The 21,345-nt window shown below is 45.8% G+C and overlaps 1 protein-coding gene across 11 annotated transcripts in view; it reads left to right on the top strand.

Annotated features, from left to right (window-relative positions):
• Positions 1 to 21,345, top strand: part of ACACA (acetyl-CoA carboxylase alpha) — a 124,468-nt gene that overhangs the window by 46,234 nt on the left and 56,889 nt on the right. For 8 of the 11 annotated variants that reach the window (XM_082776213.1, XM_082776222.1, XM_082776218.1 and 5 more), the window contains 12 exons: positions 686 to 799; positions 1,520 to 1,609; positions 2,181 to 2,299; positions 9,566 to 9,589; positions 12,184 to 12,327; positions 12,962 to 13,058; positions 14,389 to 14,496; positions 16,523 to 16,579; positions 16,905 to 16,949; positions 19,664 to 19,705; positions 20,227 to 20,442; positions 20,964 to 21,119. In XM_082776213.1, the coding sequence (XP_082632339.1) occupies positions 686 to 799; positions 1,520 to 1,609; positions 2,181 to 2,299; positions 9,566 to 9,589; positions 12,184 to 12,327; positions 12,962 to 13,058; positions 14,389 to 14,496; positions 16,523 to 16,579; positions 16,905 to 16,949; positions 19,664 to 19,705; positions 20,227 to 20,442; positions 20,964 to 21,119 (1,212 nt within the window). The remainder of the gene's footprint in view (positions 1 to 685; positions 800 to 1,519; positions 1,610 to 2,180; positions 2,300 to 9,565; positions 9,590 to 12,183; positions 12,328 to 12,961; positions 13,059 to 14,388; positions 14,497 to 16,522; positions 16,580 to 16,904; positions 16,950 to 19,663; positions 19,706 to 20,226; positions 20,443 to 20,963; positions 21,120 to 21,345) is intronic. The other 3 variants (XM_082776215.1, XM_082776216.1, XM_082776217.1) reach the window with 3 other exon arrangements.

The raw sequence follows: 21,345 nt of genomic DNA, 5'->3' as shown, positions 1-21,345 counted from the left end.
AGGGAAGCTGACACTTTGGGGATCTCTCCTTTTATTTCAGAGCTTGACTGTTGGAAATGAATGTGGTGTTTGAAGCTGCTCAGTGACCTTATGTTTCCTTCAGGATTGTATTTGTGTCCTTGAACCATTCAGAGTTATTGAACCTCTCAGCAGCATGCTGGGGATAGTGCTGCAGTCCTTGTGTATGTCTTTATGTTGCTCTTGCACTTCATTTTCCCCTGCAAGCTGCTTCCCCTTCCTATCTCCGTATCCTTCATGTTGGGCATTTAATACTTGGCACCAGTGGCTCCTGCTCGCTCTGCTCGGAAGCTGTGAAAGGCGGTCTCCGTTGCTGGCCTCCCCACAGCTGCTGCCTGCCAGATCTGCTTTCCAATTAACAGCCGGTCAGGCAATCCCCAGGACTAGCAGCTCTGCAGTGCTAAATCCCATGCACTGATGGAACTTGATTGAAGCTGTTCCTTTTCTCCATGGGGAATTGCCAATAATACAAACCGAGCAGATACACAAATGAGGCTGGGGAGGGGAGAGAGTTTGCAGCATCACCCAGGTGCCACAGAATTCACAGGAGAAGCCAGTCACCTCTTCTGGGATGGAGCGGGCTATTGCTGCCTTGGAGGTACAGCCTCCTGCCAATGGTGCAGCAGAGCTCCTTTTGCTGACACGCTTTGTGTTTGCTGTTTACCAGGTTCTCATTGCTTCCCACTTGCCGTCCTACGAGCTGCGTCACAACCAGGTGGAGTCCATCTTCCTGTCCGCTATTGACATGTACGGACACCAGTTCTGCATTGAGAACCTGCAGGTATCTGCCACACTCTTCCTGGTTCCCTGCTTCCTCCTCAGGGAGCTTACTGTTTCTGCAGTAAAATCCCACCTGTAGTCCCCAGGTCCTCGTGGCTTTACATTCTGTCAGTCTAGTTTCTAGCTTCCCCCTCATTTTTGTTTCCATTGCGACACTAAATCCCGTGAAGAGGATCAAACCCTGGCTACCAGAGCTCTCTGTGACCTGACGTGCCATGCCACGGCATTCGTGGGTTATGAGGATGTCCCCTGAAGAGTTACCAAACTCTTTTCCTGTCCCACATTTACCCTGCTTACTGCTAGTGCTGGTTTCTACAAGTGGTTTTATTTAAGGTTGTTAGTCAGGAGTTCGGGAGAGCTGGGGTCACAAGTTGTGTTTTTCTCTGGGTAACCAAAGACTTAATTGTGATGTATATTGAATTGGTGAATGTTTTGCAGCCAGTGAATAGGCTGACTTAAAGTAGTGGGACCACGTGAAGTAGCTTCTGTTGTAATAAACAAGCAGAGAGCTTGGACAGCAGGCTTTATGCTGCACCTAGCCAGGATTTCATGTTAAAAGGTCCTAATCCTTGCTGAGCAACAGGAAAAGCAAGGCGATCAGAACTAGACAGACTTCATCTTGTGTTTTTTTGTTTTTGCTTTTCCTTTTTGCTTTTTAGCCTGATGCTATTTGCAAGATGGGGAGCTGTCTTCTAACATTGCTTTATGTAATCTCTTCTAGAAACTCATTTTGTCAGAAACATCCATCTTCGATGTGCTACCCAACTTTTTCTACCACAGTAACCAGGTGGTAAGAATGGCAGCTTTAGAGGTGAGTTTTTTCCCACTGAAAAAATAAACATATTTTATTTTATTTTATTTTATTTTATTTTATTTTATTTTATTTTATTTTATTTTATTTTATTTTATTTTATTTTATTTTATTTTATTTTATTTTATTTTATTTTATTTTATTTTATTTTATTTTATGTATCGGTGTCACCTTGCAAGATTGGGAGCTGTAGGTTGTGTGGAATCTGGCATAGCTGGAGTTTGGCATTTAACAGCATTAACATTCATAATTGGCTGAAGTTTCAGATACAAATTATCTTCTCTGCTTGAAGAAGATTTACATGGTTGAAAGGATTGGAGGTGAAGCTGCTGTCAGAGAATATGGTCGGCCCACCCGGTGCCTTGTGGTGATGGTTGTATGCTGCCAGCCTGGCCTTTCTCAAATAACAATACTTGACTTATTCTGGCTGGATTAGATTTCTATCTAGATACTCATTTGGAGGTATCTGTATTGTTTGTAATATTTTCAAGAGCTTTCCTGGTGTGTCATTTGTCTTCTTCCTCTGTGCCTCCGTAGCACGGTTAAGCTGACTGGGTTTCTCCTTAACCAGGTGTATGTTCGAAGGGCATACATTGCCTATGAATTAAACAGCGTCCAGCACCGCCAGCTGAAGGATAATACTTGTGTGGTGGAGTTCCAGTTCATGCTACCTACCTCCCATCCAAACAGGTCAGATCACATATTCAGGTGCCTTTGGGATCAGAGGTTTATAAGGAACTACGTGCTATCTTGGTGGAGAAAACTTGGAATAGAAGTGGTAGAGAAATGGTTAGTTCCTGGTGCTTCAAATAAGCACAAATTGGTTAGGATAAAACCCTACATTACCCACCTCCTTCTCTTAAATTATTTAAAGCCACAGGAGCTGTGGGTAGTAGTTCCAGCAATTTGGATTCATTTAAATATAATGCAGTTCTCATGTGTTCCAGTTTTCAGTTAAGCTTGTGTAGTAACTTTACTCTGTAACTTCAGTTCTAGCTGAATCCCGAGCTTTCTGAACGATGAGATTCCACACAGAGTAATCAGTAGTAGGAATTTTAATAAAGAACAGTCAAACAATCTCTGTCCTCTTTCTGCAGTGCTCCCCTGCCAGCTCTTTGTAACTGTTTGTGATTGGCTCTACTTTCAAACCTGGCTTTACTGGATAATGTGAATTTTTTTCATAGTGTAATAAGGACTGGCAGCCTTTGTTCGTTTGACACAAGAAACTGAGATATACATGCAAATGTGTATTATACAGAGATGTAAGAGCTGGAATGCTTTGGTTTTCAGTCAGTATTTTTCAGAATGCATTTCTCATGATTACTGAATTTCAAAGTTGCAACCAAACCCATCAGCTGTTCCCTGCCCCCTTATAGATGGGTTGCATCTCCTAGCGTGTGCAAAGAGCATTTAAAAAACCCCTTGATTTTCAGAACTTTTTTAGCATCTGTCAGGTTAGTCGGTCCCGGTGGTTCTTCATTTCCAGTGGGACTCCAGGAGGATGTTTTGTTCCAGACGATTTTTGTCCCAGGCAGGGGACTGCTGGAGCCCGGCGGCGCAGCGAGTGGCCGTGGCCGCCAGGTGCCACTGTTGGTCTGTGCTGGGTTGGCAGCATGGTTCCGTGCTATTTTCCTCCTTTGTTTCCAAGCATCTTTTTCCTTATTTTATTTTTGGTGGGGCTGGGCAATGGGGTCCAGTCTCGCTTCATTGAGAATCCATCAGTACATTTTATGAAATGGTTTTCAGAATCTGGTTTGCTAGAAATGAATGACTGTCCTCAACAAGCAGCACAAAACACTCATGATACAAATGGGACATGCATTTGGTCTCATCTGTTTTCTGCATCTCTAGAATATTTGTAAATAATTGCATACTATTTTTAGTGCCCCTTTATAATAATCTCTCTCTCTCCTTCCCATTCTTTCTCCGTTTCCTCTCTTTGCTAGTCTCAGTCACCTCTGTTGCTTGCGGGTTGTTTGGCCTGCCAGTGCTGACCACTGCTCTGTTACTGTGCACAAGCTTAATTGGACAAGGTCAGCTGGAAGATGAGAACTGTTACCTGCTTGGGGAACAGCTTCTTTGTCCTGAAATCTCCTCTCCCCTTTATGCTGAATTTGCTGTAGTAACGTCCTGAAGCTCAGTTCTGCTTCTCAACCATCGGCGGTGCTGATGGTTGAATGAAAATGCATTGCAGTCCTTGTGCAAAGGCAAGCAGACATTGGGGACAAATTCGCTGCTTGCATAGGCAGGTTTGGTTCCTTGGAGTTGCACCTCGATCTGCTGGTGATGAATTTCACTCCTGTTGCTTAATGCAGCTGTTTGCAGTGTGTACCTCTTTGTGCAGCTATTGTGTGGCTGGGAGCTAAAGCACAACAGATAGCAGGATACCAAGGGAATCAAATTAGCACCGAGTGTGCAGATTTAAGCTCCCTGTGCAGGCAGTCCACATGTTAATCCCAGGACACAGAGCACTGAAACCTCAAAACTCTGACATTGTCTTGCTTGAGTCTTCTTTGTTGTTTTCGATGATGTTCTATCGAAAGTCCATCGTATGTTTTTCTGTATCTTCTGTAGCATGAACTCTTAGCCTGAAAAGCTAAAAACGCACTCTAAGGGCAAATCCCAAAGCCAAAATATCCCAGCTAACCATGTAAAATGTCCCTGGAGGTTCTGCAGGGCTGGATCCTGGTGAACCAGAAATGGGCACCGCAGAACCCAGAGAGAGCATCCTGTTTTGGAGCTGGCGTTGTGTGATGCAGCACGTTTCTCGGCACTTGATCAGATATTTTTGAGCCCGGTTCCCTTTTTTGTCTGATTTCTGTGAATGCTCGAGAGTCTGAATTTTACTGGAGCAAATATTCATGGAGAGATAATTGCAAACTGATAGGGTTTTTGTAATTGTGGGATATTTAAATTCGGTGTCATTGGTGTTTAACCCTGATGTGGCTTCACTTAATTGTAACGGAAACAGTCCCAGTCACTACTTCTGATCCGACTAGTCACACGAGGCACTCAGACTTTGTGGTTTTGACCACTGAATGATGGCCATCAACTACCCGCAGTAAAGCTTTACATGGAAGCAGAGAGGAAAGAAAAACTGCTAAATCTAAATAAAAAAATCATGGAAATGCAACCCGCTCCTGGTGGGATTTGTGGGCAGAAACCCATTTGGGAATTATTTGTTTAAATTAATAGAAAACACCCTGTTGTAAGAATCCCCACTGATCTTGATTGCAAGGGTAAGGCATAGGGAGAAGAACTTATAATTGAAACCACAGACAGCTTTATAGATCAAACCCATCAGCCCTTATTGCCCGGTGCAACCCGATGAGGAGCGCAGGGTAACCATCTGGTGCCTCTGGCAGTCAGTGGAGTTTCCCAGCCCTCTCCAAGCAGAGGCTGTCGCAGCAACCCGACCCAGAGGAGGTGACAGAGGGGTGTCTGCAGGATGCTGATCACCAGACGCTGCACTGAGAAGCTGCAGGTATCTGCCACGCTCTGCCAGCCCTGCTGCAAACAAATGCTGACGTGCGGAGCCCCTTGCAGTGGGATAACCTCGTTGGGATGGCCTCCTTCTGTTGCCTGGAGTCCTGGTGAGAAAAGATGGGAGAAAGAACCGAGCCCTGCTCTGAGATGTTCTTCTCCTCCCTCTTGTTCTGCCTGCCCTGCTGAGATGGGAAGCCGGGGGAATATTGACTGGTGTTTGGAGAGTTCAGCTCCCTTTGTGAGAATGGCAGGCCAGGTGATGGATGCTGAAAGGCCTTTTGGAGGTGTTGGGCACATGAAACAGCGCTCGCCTATTCTTAGCTTAAAATCTCCTGTTCAAAGAAACATTGTGTGTCTGCTCGAAGAAGAGGGAGAGGGAATTACAGAGCGTTTTCAACAGAAGTTTTTTTTTTTTCTAATAATCCTACTCTCCTGCTTTCAAACAGCCTTTCTTATGGCTGAGGCTGTAAGGTTTAAATTGAACTGGGACATTGTCCACTGTGGGTCGTTTTTGGAGCCTGCTGCAGCATTGTGCTGCTGCACTGCTCCTCCTGAAGCATCCCCTTTTCTCCAGCTCGCTGCCTTCCCCCGGCCAGGCTGCGCAGCTGCTCTCTTGATCTTCCCTTCCCTAGCAGCAGCTGTGCTGGGGGACCAGGAGGGAAGAGCTCAGGAAGATTTGTTCCAGCAAAGCACGCCGCTCTGTCACACGCTGAGGCAATTGCTGACAAGGGTGACATAAAAATGCTGGATGTGTCTATTTTGGGGGATGGCAACGATAACAGAGGGCTCTGCCTCCCGCCTGTGTTCAGCCCCAAATGGAACTGAAGAGCAGCCCAGGCTCTTTTGTTCACTCCGATGCCTTACCCTTGCCTTCCCGATCCCTCTGTGCACTGAGCCCGTGCCGTGCTTTGTCCCCTGCTGCCACATTTGGCCCTGGGATGTCCGGGGCACCTCAAACCAGGGCATATCCCTGGGAGGTGGAGGTGAAGGGAAGTTTTAGCAGTGCAGGTTCTCTCTGGATACGCTCCAAGCCACCAAAGCCTTTAAAATTTGATAATCGGCTTACTTAGCTTTAAAGCAAGTTTTACTTTCACAACTTGATAGACAGGTTGTCCAGTTACCCCGAATTTGGAGCCGGGAATGCAGACGGCTCAGCTAACAGGGGCATGTGGGCAAGTGCCTTAGGTTGGTCCGGGCTGAATTCCTTCTTGGGACTGCGTTCTGCTGTCCTTGATGCGTCCAAGGGTGGAATTTAGGTCTAGTCAGTAGCTGCCTGGTATTTCCAAGGGTCTCAGTTTAAATGTCTCAACTATCTCGTGCTTGTTTTTGCCCGATCCCTCCTCTTTCTGTGCTTGTGGATGTTTGTTGACACCCTACCTGGACTTTGCTGTTGCTGATTTCAAGGCTTAAGAGTGGTGCATGACTTCTCCCTGGCTGTCTCTTGATGTTTTATCATCTATGGAGTACTTTGGTTGTTCCTTTTTGTCAGCCTCTGCCTTAGCCTTCAGCTTGAAACCATTTTGAAGGCTGAAAGCCAAATTTCGTTCTGCTGTTTCCAAACAGTGCTTTTTACAGAATAACCAGAAACCAGAACTTGATTGCGCTTAGAGCAGTGCTTGTAGGTGCCTTCCTCGTTAGGTTGCTATAACGATAGAAAATTGGGATTTCTGACCAAATGAAATAATTTCCCGTGGACTAAGAGAGATGCTACGAGAGCTTCCTGCAGCACTCGTGGGCTTCCCAGCACCGAAGCAGCCGCCCTGCTTCGGGCTCTGGCTGCAGGAGCCCGGAGACCCGAGCACACAACTGGAAGCCTGTCAGTAGGTAGCCCCAGGTCCCCTCCTTGTTGCGGGAGGCTGATATCAGAGGGAGGAGGGGAAAATGATTCCAGGCCACCTGTAAATCCCCGCAGCTCGTGCTGAGGGTTTGATGTTAATTAGACAGCAGGCAGCAGTAATGTGCTGCAGCTCCCTTGGCTTGTCTGCTTCGGAAAGGGCAAAATCTTCCAGCAGAGCAAAGAAGGGGCTGTGGAAGGGGCAGCAAACTGAATGGAACGATGATAATTTTATGCAAATTGGACTTCAGGAGCGGATTCAGCTTGGCTGAATCACAGAGGGAGCAGAAGAATAAGGAAAGAAAGAGGGAGAGGAAAAACCCAATCAAAATGAATGGTTCGAGGCACGTTTCGCAGCCTTCTGTTTAGATTCTTCTGCAGAAATGAAGGAACATAAGAGGAACGCCACTGGTCACAGCCAGTGGAATTGCTCTTTCTCCTGTGGTACCGCTGGTAATAACTACAAGTGGGTTATTCAGCCGACCTCTGCTGGTTCTGCTTTGCTGCCTGATTTCAAAGCCCTGCCCTGCGCTGCGCTCGGCCACAGCTCGCTGCGCCCGCGGTGCTTTGCATGCGCTGCCACGTCCAGAGGGGAGCTCCCTTGGTTAAGGGGAAAAAAAGTGGGGGGTGGCCAGGGGAAACGGCTGTGGGTTCAAGCAGGAGGGGCGGGAAGGAGCCGAGGGGGCTTTTGTTTGTTTGCCTGGGCACAGTGGCTGCAACCTGGAGCATGCGGTGCGGAGCGCGTTCCCAGTGAGCTCAGCTTCCCTGCTGCACGAGGGCCTTTGTAAAGAAGAGAAGGGAGCAGGATTGGGGCTGGGGTGCTGGAAAGGCTTCTGGTCCTGCCATCAGCTGTGTGTGCTGGGGGTGGGAGCGCTGCTGGGGCTTCACCGTGGGCTGTGCTTGCATCAGCCCCTTGCCTCCTAGCACATCTCGGTGGCCGGAGACACCCAGCTCCGGGGGCCGAGGAGGCTGCGTGACCCAGCCAGGGCACTGCTCTGCATCCTGCCCACACCTCTGCCCCTGCCTCGCCTCTTTTCATCACTGCAATTCTCACCAGAACCTCTTCACCTCTATCCTGAGTGGCTCGAGAGCAGTTTCTCGAGCAAGGCTGCAGGGCATTCATTTTGAGACAAAAATGCTGTTTTTTTTTTTCTTTTTTTTTTTTTTTTAGCTTTTCTGAAAGCATTCCAGGGACTGCTGCACCAGGTGTAGGAGCTGCCAGTCCTCTCCAGACTATTTTTTCCAGCTGGAGTATATCACATGCAGCTTTCCCACCCTTTACCAGGATAATAAATAAATAAATCTCCTCCCCTGAGGCCCTGTCCCTTTCAGTCTTAACAATAGGCTCTTCAGCACAGTGTCTCTCCCCCCAGCTCCAAATGAAATTAAATAATTTTGTTATTTACCATCAAATAGGTAAGTTTTCAGCCCAGTTTGTGCTTTCTCCTGTATGGCTTAAGGAAATCACGGGAACTTGTTCCCCCGTGAGCAATGCACCAAACACACAACCCCACAGTGAACACGACTCTCCCGTGACAAAACCAGGTTGTGATACAGGCAGTGTATTCAGGACCGTGACCGTGGAAATACACTGGTCACTGCACACTAGGACTTCATGCCCAGTAACTTGAGGGTTCTGCCTTTTTTAGGGGTGTTCAGAAGGTGGGAGGTTTGTTCTCTCACAGGTTTCTGCAGGGCAGGACCCATGTCCAGTTCCACGCTCCCTGAAGCTTTGCTTTCAATCCCTTCGTGTTTGCTAAGCTCTGCACAAGCCTCCCGTGTGCATGTGTGTTTTTTTTTCAGTTTAATTTTTACTAATTTGAATGCCAGATCGCAGCAATTCCTGCATCTTGCATGGAGTGACGTGCTACCTCGTGCTGCTGTGAGTGTAGCCAGCATGGCCAGCCTGCGCCGTCCTCGTGCTGTTGTGCCCCTCACCTCCTTCCCTGTGTGCATCGCTCAGCCCCCGTCTTCATGCAATCATCTGAAGGGGTTTGGACTGACCTTAAAAAAAGGAACGTGAAAATTTTCCTAAAGTTAGCCTCAAGTTCTGCTTGTTCTTTCTGGTGCTCAAGGCCTCGGACGCTGAGAATGCCAAGCGCCACGTGGTGTGTCTGTGTGCGTTTGCTTTGGTACCGTGTTGTTGTGGGGGCCAGCGTGGGGGCTGCTGCTTGATGTGGTGGTTTGGCAATGAGGATTTGGCTTCGTTTTCTGGACCTGGTGTTCCCACGGACGGCTGTCACCTCTTGCATCTGCGCTGCTCTTCTGCCAGGGGGGCCACGCTCCCCGCCTGGTCCTGCTTGGGGAGCTCGCGTGGTGTACGCACAGGGCTGGAAGGTGGTGCAACCAAAGAGATGCTGTAGAGGTGCAGGTGCCTTGCAAACCCAGTTCCTGGTATGTATTATCTGCATGTCACCTGCATGGCCTGTGCTTCTCCCCGTGGCAGGCGAGGTCAGGTGGTGGGTGCCTTCTCAGGGTCAGTGACAGGGAGTCCTGCCGAATACCTGCTGGTTGATGACAAATTTGGGTTCAGTAAACTGTAAACTTGTTGCTGGGCTGTGTATCAGCTCGATGATAGTTCTTGATGATGGCTTTCACTAACCAATCTGTAACTAACTGTGGTTGTTTGATTACAGAGGGAACATCCCCACGCTAAACAGGTATGGTACTCGTCATCTTTTAAAATTTGAAAAGAAAGACTAGAACAAATAGCCTAATACTTACTGTTTTAACATGTGTTGTTTTAGTACCCTTCTCTTCACTTGGGAAGCTCTCAAACATAACTCCTTTTTCCTTCCCTTTTCCTCTCCCTTTGTTTAAAACATGTTTTCAGCTTTCCTTTACCCTTTAAAAGCAGCTTTGCATGCAGCAATCTTTCCAATTAAATTTGCCAGGTGACTCGGTTCACCTGCAGTACGATACACAGCTCTTTTTTGGGTCTCTCCTGTTTGGAAGTGGATTCCCAGCTGCTGACCCTCTGGTAGGGTGTCCCAGTGAAAGAGGGGTTTGCTTCTAGCTGGTAGCATACCTGTTGCTGCTCTGGTTTCTTGCAACTAGCTTAGAATTTGTCGAGGCTGTCTCACCTCTCTCATGCCATAGATGAATCTACATCTCAAACAGCTGACAGCATGTTTTGTTGTGTTTTGGATGCTAATTTTTCCTCCCATGTCTCAGTTGGAAAGTATTTCTTGTTTTAAATAATACATGAAAAATGTCTGCTGTCTTTCTGTTTAGTTACTGTTCTGTGATATTTTTTGTATTAGTTGTAAGAAATGTACACCAAGGCATGTCCTGAAAAATGTTTCTCTTTCAAAACATGAATACCTATTATTTATTACAGCTTACAAGCCTATTTAGGGTAAAATAGTAAAAATGGGCTTGAAAGTCTCATGGGTCTTAATCAGAGATAAATTACGAAAACACGGAGTGACTTTAACCACCGAGAGCCATTAATCACACCGGTGATACTTTAGACTGCTAACAGTATACTGAGGGCCATGTCACAATGCTTTGCTCTATATGAAAGGAAAAAAGACTTAATAAAGGCAGGAAAAGCAGTGTCAGCAGTCCAAACAGAAGTTTGGTGCTGGGTCTGGGCTGACCGCAGTGCCACAACCAGCACGAGCTCAGCACAGCAGATGAGCACCTTGTGTCTTCAGGAGCTGTAAATCAAGCAGGTGCTGTGCCGAATCAGTGCCCTGATGCCTTCCCGTTACCTTCTGCCTACTGTGGCACCAGCTGGGGAGGCTGAAGGCTGACTTTGGTGACATCTTCCTGCGCCCTGGGGAGAAGGCAGCAAGGGCAGGAGCAGCTCTGTGCCGCACAGTGCTGACGTGAGCCAGCTCGGCTCTCCTCTCACAGCAAGCCTGGAAGTCTCACCGTGCTGCAGGGAGCTTTTGAAGTAGGCCCCTCCGTGAATGCAGATGAGTCTGGAGAGCCCAGTTCAGAAATTAGAAATAATTATTGCCCCTTACTACAGAGAAGGCAAAACTCAGCTCCGGTAGGTAGAGGAAGGGAGCCCGGTTAGCTGCAGCACGCCTTGTGCAGGCTGCGTGAGGAGCTGCCTCTGCTCGTCTAGACCACGTTGTTGTGGGTCTGTAAGAAAACAAATAAAAATACCCGGAACAGCACAAACTATTTCACAGCAGGTGTTTACTGCCAGAGCCACTGAAGTGTAGGAGAGGTCGGCGATTCTTCAATCCGCCCAGGACCTTGCCCTCTCCCAGCTGACCGTGGCAGGGAGCTGTGCTCCTGCTGTAAAGAGCAGGAAGCCACTCTCACTTCGTGCCCTCCTCTGCCTTTGTGTAGGTTGTCCCAGTCCTCACTTAGCTAAGGAACAGGTCCTGTGCGAGCAGGGTGGTAGCTGTGGTGCATCGCAGTGCTTGGGTAGCAGCCCTACAGGCACGAGTACCAGAATAGGAAGAGACTTACCTGGAGGGCACTGGGTTTGGAGCTCTGCCTTGCTCCATAAAATAGATGTGTTCTGTGGCCAACTGCTGGTATTTAAAAGCTGCTACCTTTTAGCCATCAAAACTAAGCAAAATAAAAGGGTTGCAGTATTTTCAAAGTCTGTGTTAAACCAGATGGAAGAGCACGTTACTTTGGAAACTGGAAAACACCCTTATAGGACCTTATTTAGGGTAGGAGTACCAGGGTGAGACTAGAAAATCCTGCTTCAAGTATAGGATTTTAGAGAGGATTTTTAAAATTTTTTAAAATAGGATTTTAGTGCGCCACCCTGCATCTGAGGAGCATAAATTGTAGCATGGCTAGAAAAATTGTGGAAGGAATAAGCAAATATGGCTTAGTGCACTTCGACCTAATTTGTAAAGATGCACTAAAGCTTTGAAGTGTCAAAAATCTTTCTTGCTTAGTTCAGTATTCCACACGTAAAGCAAAATCTGCACATACAGGAGGAAAAATGCATTCAGCTTTGCAGTCGTAATTCACCTGTCATCAGTAAACTCCCTTAAGAAGCACTTGTTCCGAAGGTTTGTAACATTATTTCCCACCTTTTCCTGTTCCTGTACGTCTGGGAGGACGTCCAGGTAAGAGCATCCATGGCACCAGACACACGCCAGCACTGCAGGGCCGCAGGAGAAGGCAGCCCAGCAGGTCTGGCGTGCTGGCAATCTGACAAACCGTGCCACAGCTACACGGGATAAGCAGCCACAATTCAGTGGCCAAAGCAAACGAACGTGCTCAGATGTTTTTCCTCTGCCACTGACTGTCACCTTCTTGCATTGCCGTTTAGAATGTCCTTCTCTTCCAACCTCAACCACTACGGGATGGTCCACGTCGCCAGCGTGAGTGACGTGCTGCTGGACAACTCCTTCACCCCGCCGTGCCAGCGGATGGGTGGAATGGTCTCCTTCCGCACCTTCGAAGATTTTGTCAGGTACTTGGGGAAGGGGGACGGCTCTTTGTGTCACCAGCTTCCTAGGTGGGCCCAAAGGGAACCAAGCAAAACCTTTGCCACTGTCTAGAGTCGGGTTTGGAGTGGTCCCAAGCTCGTTTGTTAAGCTTTTGGAGTGTCGGGTGGTTGTTTGGATGCCCTTGTCTGTCTCCATGAGATAACTCAAAGTTTCAGGCTGCTGGGAGAGCACTTTGCAGCCGGAGGGATCAGCATCTTGAATTTCTGCTGACTGGAGATCATTTGCAAGCATGCTGATTTCCAGGGCTTTTGGTCATGCATATATATGTGGGAGGATGGTTCCTTTATGCTTTCAACTTCTTAGGGGTAGGCAAAAAAACAAAACCAACCGAACAGCAGAGCTCCTAGCAGTCAGGAGTGCCTGCAACCACACGATCTGTGGCGATGTGACGAGTGTTTGAAGATCTAGGCTCTGCTTTTGTTTGAGGGGTGGAGGAGGTACTGCCTCCTCATCTTTTGAGTTTCAGTCCTGCAAAGAGAAGGAGTACTTTTCCCTCCCTCCCCCCTTACCGGTGTGATTTGTGGATTTTAGTGCCGTATGCTTGCAGTGAGCCAGCAGCAGTGTGTTTGTGACTAATACTTCTCTGGTGTATTTCAGAATCTTTGATGAAGTGATGAGTTGTTTCTGCGACTCTCCTCCCCAGAGCCCAACCTTCCCTGAAGCTGGCCATGCTTCCTTGTATGATGAAGACAAGGTACTGTAATTTTTTTCTCTTGAGGTTGATCTCAGTTTGGAAATGGACGGCGTGCAGAATGCTGCAATGACTGCAGGCTAGATACTTTTCACTTGTTGGAGTGCTGGAAGCAGGAGTTAAGAGCTTTATGTATTTATGTATGTGATTTGTTTGCTTGTTCACAGCAGGTGAATAAAAGTAGGTGGCCATTTCCTGACTCTGTTCTAAAGCTACATCCACATTTCTTATTCTCCATGTAAATTCAGAGTGTTGCTTTTAACCTCAGCAGAATTCCTGGCTCTCTGGCAGCGTTACTGAGAGTTTAGGCCACGAGTAGGTCTCCAGGCCTTCTGTGTGCCTTGCTGTACTGAACTACGTGTGCTGCAGCCTTTACTTTAAGTCTGACTTGCTGTGTTTTCTGTCTTACACTCTTCCTAGTCACTTTACATTCGGATTCTTCCTACTCCTCTGCCTCTTAGAACTGTTTTTAGGAGGAAAAAGAGAGTGAACCCCCTACAATTTCTGCACTGATGCGGAGAGCAGGTGCAGAGGAAGCAGATGTTTTTAAATCCTTGGTGACAGAAGAAGTGCTGTCCTTAGTGACACAGGTAGCTGCTCCACTGCTCCGTCCTGCCTCCCAGCAGCTGCAAGCTCTGCTGGAATGCCGTCTGTGTTCAGAACAGGGCTCAGTTTAAAACTTACCCATTGCTCTTGATGTGTATAAATACTGTAGCCTTATTTGAGAATATTACCATCAGCTGCAATGTCTGTCTCTACCTCCCCCTCACCTCACCAAGGAAAATTTCCTGTTCGTATTCAGTTTTTCAGAGTTAACTGCAAGATCTTGAATACTGAATTTGTCATTTCTTGAAGCTTGAATGTAATTGATGCTTCCACATTATTTCATTTTATAGTAGATAGGAAAACACACAATGTTTTGCTCTTACACTTTGAATTTGCCTAATTTCATTACCTTTCGAGATGCCGAAGTCCTCTTATGCCCTGCCTGTACTGCATCTCATAAAGAGAGGCCCTGACCCTGCATTCTTTTTGCATCCAAATGAAGCACACTTGAGTTTGCCAAGTCAGATGTGACCATCAGAATTGGATCCTCTGAAGCTGCTGTTTGTGGACGTTAACACTTACTGCTGTGAAATTATAAATCCGTGAGGCTGCTTGGTCAAGGATGTTCCCTCGTATTTTTCCTGACTTTAGAGCAAGCTCTGCTGAAGTCGTTCCTTTCCTATGGGACCCATGTTTTAGAGTTGTGTTTAAGGAGCCTCTTTTGACAATGCCTACTTGTTATGCTGTTAACAATTTATTTATGGAGGGTATTTTCTTTAAATCGCAGGCCGCCCGTGAGGAGCCCATTCACATTCTTAATGTTGCTATTAAAACTGACAGCGATGTTGATGATGATGGGCTGGCAGCCATGTTCAGGGAGTTCACACAGAGCAAGGTAAGTCACCTCAATTCTCTCTCTCCTGAACACCTAACTGCACAGGACAGCTCGCTCTGCTTTGGGAAAAGTCAGCATTCTCCTCAGATACTTTTTTCCGAAGTAAATAAATAAATACAGCAGTTACTTTCTTAATTTATCCCATCTAAAATCTTACCACTTATTTGACTGGATGTACTTATTTGACCCATCTGAAGCCTCCAGGGTAGGCCATGAAAAAAAACACACAACAAGCTTTGTTTCTCCTTGCTGTTCTTAATGGTCCGTTCTAATCCGTCAGCTCAGGACTTTTTCCCTTTTAATTTGTGATAGGCTAAGAGACCTTAAAGGATTTAAATGCATCTGGTGGTGTTTCTGTCACAAGGTGGAGTTGATTTGTGTGTTTTGTTGCTCCTTCATAAAAGCATGGGGTTCCCTTCCGAGTACCAGGAGTTAGTCCTGTGGTCACTTGTGAGGAAGCCTGTGCTGGGGACAGCCTCTGTGTCCACTCTGCCCTCTAGTGCCTGCCTTCCCTTGCTTTTCCTCACTGGTACAAAGAACTCAGAGCTTGTTGGTATGAAGAGCACACCAGGCAGTGGGACCTGCTGCACCCACGGCACCTGAAACGGCTCTGGGAGCACTGAGAGGCTTTTTTCTAACTTCACTTCCCATTGTGGGATGGGGTAATACATCTGCAGGAAGGAGGGGTTCCAAAATGGGACTTGTTTCTACTCGGCTTCAGCAGCTTCCTGTCTCTTTAAGCAAAGAAAATAATCAAATATAAAAATTAAAACTAGTTCTGCTTTTCATCTGCTTGATCATGCTCCAGGCGTTTTATGGGAGGGGATAAAAGGAAAGGAATAAAAAAAAAAATCCAAAACACATTAAACTATCAAATAGGTTGATCCAAATTGTCCAAATAATCTTCTAGTCCCAGCATGTTGTGTGTGTTTTTTTTAATAGAAATTAGGATCATATACTTGTAAATGACTTGTGGAGGAGATTGAGGCAGTCAGTGTAAATGGAGTTTCTCCAGGTGCTGATGGCTAATCGCTCTGTAATAGCTGTGGACTTGCTGTGAGACCCACATTATTACGATGTAATCAGAATCCTGTTGCTATGCTGTTATTGTCTGCCACTTGTGGAATTTTAAAAGCAATAACAATTTTTGCTTTTTAAATCATGGCATTATTAAAGTTATTTTCTTCCTCTTGCCATGAATATCGGCACTGATGCTCATTTTCAAAGGGCTTAACCTTAGTAAAACATTTCAGTCTGTGCCGAAAGGGGTTGTTTTGTTCCTGGTCTGGCTGAGCTCTTGCTTCTTTTTTGTTCTTCTTCTTTTCTATTTCTTTTGGTTTTCAATTGCAAAAAGGAGGAGAAAGGAAAAAGTTTTACAAAGAGGGGCAAAACTACCATTTTTAACATTTAGAAAAGAGCAGTGATGTGGCAAATACTGATGGCACCATTCATGGCCGTATGGGATTTGTTCAAGAAGTAACCAGAATGGGCATTCTCTGGTAGATCTGTAAACTACATAAAACTTACAGTTCGTCACCTTTGTAATGCTGACACATCCGTCCTTTGGTCAGGGTTGTTGGTGTGTTGTTTGTGCCAAAGTCAAGTATGTGGTACGTGCTTTCTTGGGTCAGTTCCTATCATTTCCCATGGCCTTACCTTGTCTCTCTTCAGAAAGTAATCTTTGCAGAAAAAAAGCAACAGCTTTGGCAAATGAATGAAAGGATGTCCTGCAAGACTTGCAACTAACTCTTCTGCATAACTTGTTAGCAAGGATCAGCTGGAAGACTTTGTCCTTGTAATTTGGTTACTTAGCTCTTCAGCTTTGATATATTTACTTGTGTGTGCTGCCACGCAATCATCAGGTGAGGAATTGTAGCTATGAGTAGACCAAAATGGACTCAAAACTCAACAGCAGAGATGCAGAAGGATCTGTAGAGCTTCTGTAGTTTACAGAAAACTTTCATGTGTTTTTGCTATGTTCCTTTCTGTTGATCTCAGTCTCCCTTCCTTCTTTGCCCTTTTGCAGAAGTCGGTCCTGATTGAACACGGGATTCGGAGACTGACTTTCCTTGTAGCACAAAAGGTATTGTCGTATCCCTCATGCTGCTCAGCACTCTTTGGTTACTGGCTCATAATGGCACCAACGTTTGTTGTATTTTTCATAAATTAAATACTTTGTTAACTATACTTAGTTCTGACTTCACTGGTTTTGTTCTCTAAAATTTGAAATTGTTTTGATGAATTTGCTTAAGAAAATTAATTTACAATTGTAAACAATCTTGGCACCTCTTGTATTCTTGAATTAATTCATTTTTGATTTTCATTCTAATTGCTAGCTTTCTTCTGCTTTTTTTTTTTCTTTTTTTTTTTTTTTTTTTCTTCCTGTGTTTGTGTGTTTCGCTTGTAAGGACTTCAGGAAACAGGTCAACTGTGAGGTGGATCAGAGATTTCATGTAAGTAAAAAAAGGGTCTAGAACATGGTGGTATTCTTGATCTGAGGCCAAGAGACACGTAAGTGACTCTGGGCTTCTCGTTTGTTTCTTAGTCAGGCATTTGATGGCAACACTGGTGTCAGAGTTAAGTGAAGTGTTTAAATGCAGGAGTGGGCCTCTTGCATTCAGTGGGCCACTCACATGCTGGAGTGTCTCTCATTATCTGACTAACCCCATGACTGACACATTGGTAAAGATCTTCATTGTTTCAATATTGTTCTGTATTCGAAAATGTAATTAGAAAAATTTGTATTTCGTACCTAGCATGGTGATTTCCTTAGTCTTCTTACTGATTTTAAAATCGCTCAGAGGAGTGATTGAAGTGACTTGCTAAATTTTGCATAATGACTTGGTGCAGGGGAATACATCTGGTGCTTTTGCTGCTATGAATTACTTCTTTCCCCTGGGTTTGGCATCGATGGGGGTTAGTTTGGCCCTGTTTTCAAGGTGGCAGTGTAAAGCATAAACAGGGTTTTCATCCCCTCTGTATCTGTTTTACAACTCTGGAGGTTGTAAGGAGTCTTGAAAGTGCAAGAAATTTGTCCTGTACTTAACAAACCTGGTTTAGCCAGCATGTCACTGTGTGGGAGTCCCTGGCCATGGTGCAGATGCAGATGGGTATTGATGAGCAGCTTGGGTAGGAAACTGGCCTCCTTGGAGAAGTGGTGGGACCCTAAGCCAGAAATGCCAACCTGAGATGGGAAAAAAGGAAGTTTCAGAGAACTGAATTGATATGTGGGTAATACAAACCAAAAGCTTGTGAAGAAGCTCTGTAGCACGTATCAGCCATCAGACTTTACCCGACTCAGATCTCTTTGCCCTGAGCTGCTGCGTGGTGCCAGGCGCTGTCAGGATGCTCCTGGCTCCTCAGGCAGAGGACACGCCGTGGTGTGTCGGCTGTTTGCAAAGTTCCTGGAGTACCTCTGGGGTCCTTAGTGAGTGTCAGTCTTTATTACTATCTCCTATTCTATTCCACTTATTACTGGACCAACTATTAACTTAGCTAGGGCCTGGGCTAGGGTTTGTTTTTGTTTTAATTACAGTCTATATAATTAGTTCCCAGCATGTTGAGGTAATAGAGAGTTGCTCCAGCAAGCTTCCAATTTCCTCATCTCATTAGGTTTTTAACGTGATTATTAGTATAATAATCAACTATGATGATTTCTGTTGTAGCTTTTCACATTCTGCGATTTGCAGGGTGTCTTGATTGGCTAATTTAGGCAAATTATTTTGATTGTCTTGATGATGGTTGGTTGATTAGAACACAGCAGGGGTATAATTCTTCTGCCTAGGAAATGGAGCACTCTTTTGGATTTTGGTACCAGAGCACCGAGAATTTTTGTGTGTGTGTGCACATCTAATTATTATATTTGCCCACAACACCAGTCAAAAGCCTTGAAAGCAATTACATTAGGGATACAATGAGCATGGACGACGTTAGGAGAAATTGGCAGCATGCAGGGGGCGTACAGGTAGGAGGGATTTGGAAGAGAGAGGAGGAACATGAAGTGTCCTCTGCGTGCTGGTTCGGTCAGAGTACAGCCGATCCTCGCGGCCTCACCTCTGTGCCTGTTGCCTGAACTTTCAGGCAGGTTTTCCTGAACTGCTGGACAGTCTGAAAGGCACACTGCAGTCAAACACAGGTTGTTTTGTTCAGCTGAGAGCTATCAGGTGACTTTCTGGGGACTGCTTTTTATTGGAGGTAAAGATGATTTACTAGGTGGTCACTTCCAGCCTTAAAAGCTGTGTTGCTCAGTGGAGCCTTATATTCTGTCATTATTCACTGGTTGCACTGAGTCCAGCCGGGGTTGCTGTCCTTCATTGGCAGTGAAAATGTGACATCAGGTCAGATGCCTTCCTCTTCAGGTCAGATACCTTCTCAATAAGTTCTGGCCAGTTGTGTGCGCTCTCTCCTATCACCTTTAGCACAGATGGCTGGTATTCTTGTGTCGGTACAAAGCATTCGTAAAAGTTCCTCCACTCAGTGAAAGTTAATTCCACAGAACTGAGTGGCTTTGCTTGGATGGAACTGGAGGGGATAGGTAGAAGGATGCTGTGTAGTCTTGTTATCTTCTAAGACATGCAGTGCACCACAGAAGGATGTAAACCCTTTGCAATTTGGTAGGATTTTATCTGTGCAATAGAACGGCAGAGAAACCTAATCATATTTGTGGGGTTTTTGTAGATTGCTGTTTAATACACGAGTATAAAGTTATTTTATTACAATTCATTATTTTCCTTGGGAAGATAATATTTCTAGCAGTAAAGATATAAAGAGAGCTATTGAATACAGATCATTGTTTTGTGTACATCAGCTTACATTATAGGGTGTTAATACCGTTGTGCATCTCCCAAACATTTCCACAATAACTGTAATAATCACAGAACTAAAAGTTTCCCACTACTGTGTCTGGACAGCTCCATCTTACTGTCTGTTGGCAATTGACGAGAATAATCAAAAGCCAGTCAGGTAGCATCTATTGTACTGGCAGCAAAGACGGGTCTAAACTACCTCTGCTGCCTTGTTGAGGGTAACCTGATTTTCCACCACTCGGTGATGTTGAAAAAGTAGCTTGGAACAACTTCTGTTATCTCCTCTGCTGTGGTGCTACTGCAGATCTGATCAAGTGGCTTGCTTTGGGGGGACTAACATCATTATTTTTATTTTCAAACAGAGAGAATTTCCAAAGTTCTTCACGTTCCGTGCCCGGGATAAGGTAGGTTGGACATCCTAAAACTTTTTCTCTAAGCATTCGCTCTGTCCTTCCCTCCCGTGGCTGTTCAGTGCCAGTCTAAGAGGGGGCTACTTCAGCCCAGCCTCAGTGTGTGGTGTGGTATCATCTCCTTCCCACACACAGCAAGAGGTGTCGGTAACAATGAGGAGTCTCTGGTAATGTAGGATAAAAATTCACACATTTGGAAGCCTGACTTGAAGCTTCCGTTTTGTGGATTTTATTGGCAGCGTAACAAGGGAGGTTAAGAAGCTGGTTCAATACCAAAATTACTGCCTTCTGTGAGAAAGGAGTTCTTGGGAGAATGAGCTGGAGAATTTGCTGTCTTGCCGTTTGTGTTCTACTCCCAGCATTTCAACAATTTCTTTTGAATTTTTAGCCTTTTGGTTAAATATGAAATTTTATTATTGTTATTGTCTAGGTTTCCCCATCCTCAGCATTCCACCTTGTTAACCCACCCTCCTCTTTTACATCCTTTCTTTCCTGTATGTGCTGGGGGCCTCCAGTTTGAAGAAGATAGGATCTACCGGCATCTGGAGCCAGCTCTGGCTTTCCAGCTGGAGCTGAACAGGATGCGAAACTTCGACCTCACTGCCATCCCCTGTGCCAACCATAAGATGCACCTCTACCTGGGAGCAGCGAAAGTGGAAGTAGGAACAGAGGTGACAGACTACCGGTTCTTCGTGAGGGCTATCATAAGGCATTCCGACCTGGTTACCAAGGTGAGTTTTGTCACCCCACGCAATTTTTCTTTCCAAGACAGCCTATGAAACTCTGTAAATTGGTGCAGAAATCTGCCTGAAAACACGTTGTGTGCACAGAGCACTGCAGATGGGTGCCCTCTCTTTGCTCATGCTGGCTCTACAGGAGCATGTCTTCAGAGACCTGCTATTCCTGTGCCTCAGGGAGATATTTATTTGGCCCAAGTGGGCAGTCAGCAATCCTTGCGTTTTGAGGCAGTAGTTGTTTCCTTGTGTTCCTCCTGCCCTACTGCAGTAAGAATTTGCCCTGCCCTGGTTCGTATTGATGCTGACCTGAGCAGGTCGGCTGGGTCTGTGCATCCAGGGGGTGGGAGAGAGACCGGCTCTGCGCCTGCCATTGCTCTGATTGAGGGTTGCACATCCTGCTGAAACTGATGTCGCCTATTTTCTCAGTCAGGTCCTTCTGCAGTTTTTTAAATGTTGTTTACTTGGGCTGTGATTTTTGAGTAGAAAGTAAATTATTTGTTGACAATGTCTGGCAGGAAGCCTCCTTTGAGTATCTGCAAAATGAGGGAGAGCGATTGCTTTTGGAAGCCATGGATGAGCTGGAGGTGGCATTTAATAACACCAACGTGCGCACTGACTGCAATCACATCTTCTTAAATTTTGTGCCAACTGTCATCATGGACCCATCAAAGGTATGGCCTCTTCTCCAGCCCTGAAGTGTTTGTTCTTCTTGGGCTTAACTCACCAGAATGAAATGGCTGTTTGTTGTCTTCTTATGCTAGCCTCTGGGTAGAGCTAGTAGTTTGTGTTACTACTGGAAAGAAACAGAGTAATGCCACGGGTTAACCTTGAGTCTGTTGGGATAGTTTTGCAAGCCTTTTAGGTAAAAAGAGCTTTTAATACCTGTAGTGTTTGCAA

This window comes from Aythya marila (genome assembly GCF_965140915.1).
Source record: "Aythya marila genome assembly, chromosome: 20".
NCBI classification, from domain to species: Eukaryota; Metazoa; Chordata; class Aves; order Anseriformes; family Anatidae; genus Aythya; species Aythya marila.
This window is presented reverse-complemented; position numbering and strand designations above follow the sequence as displayed.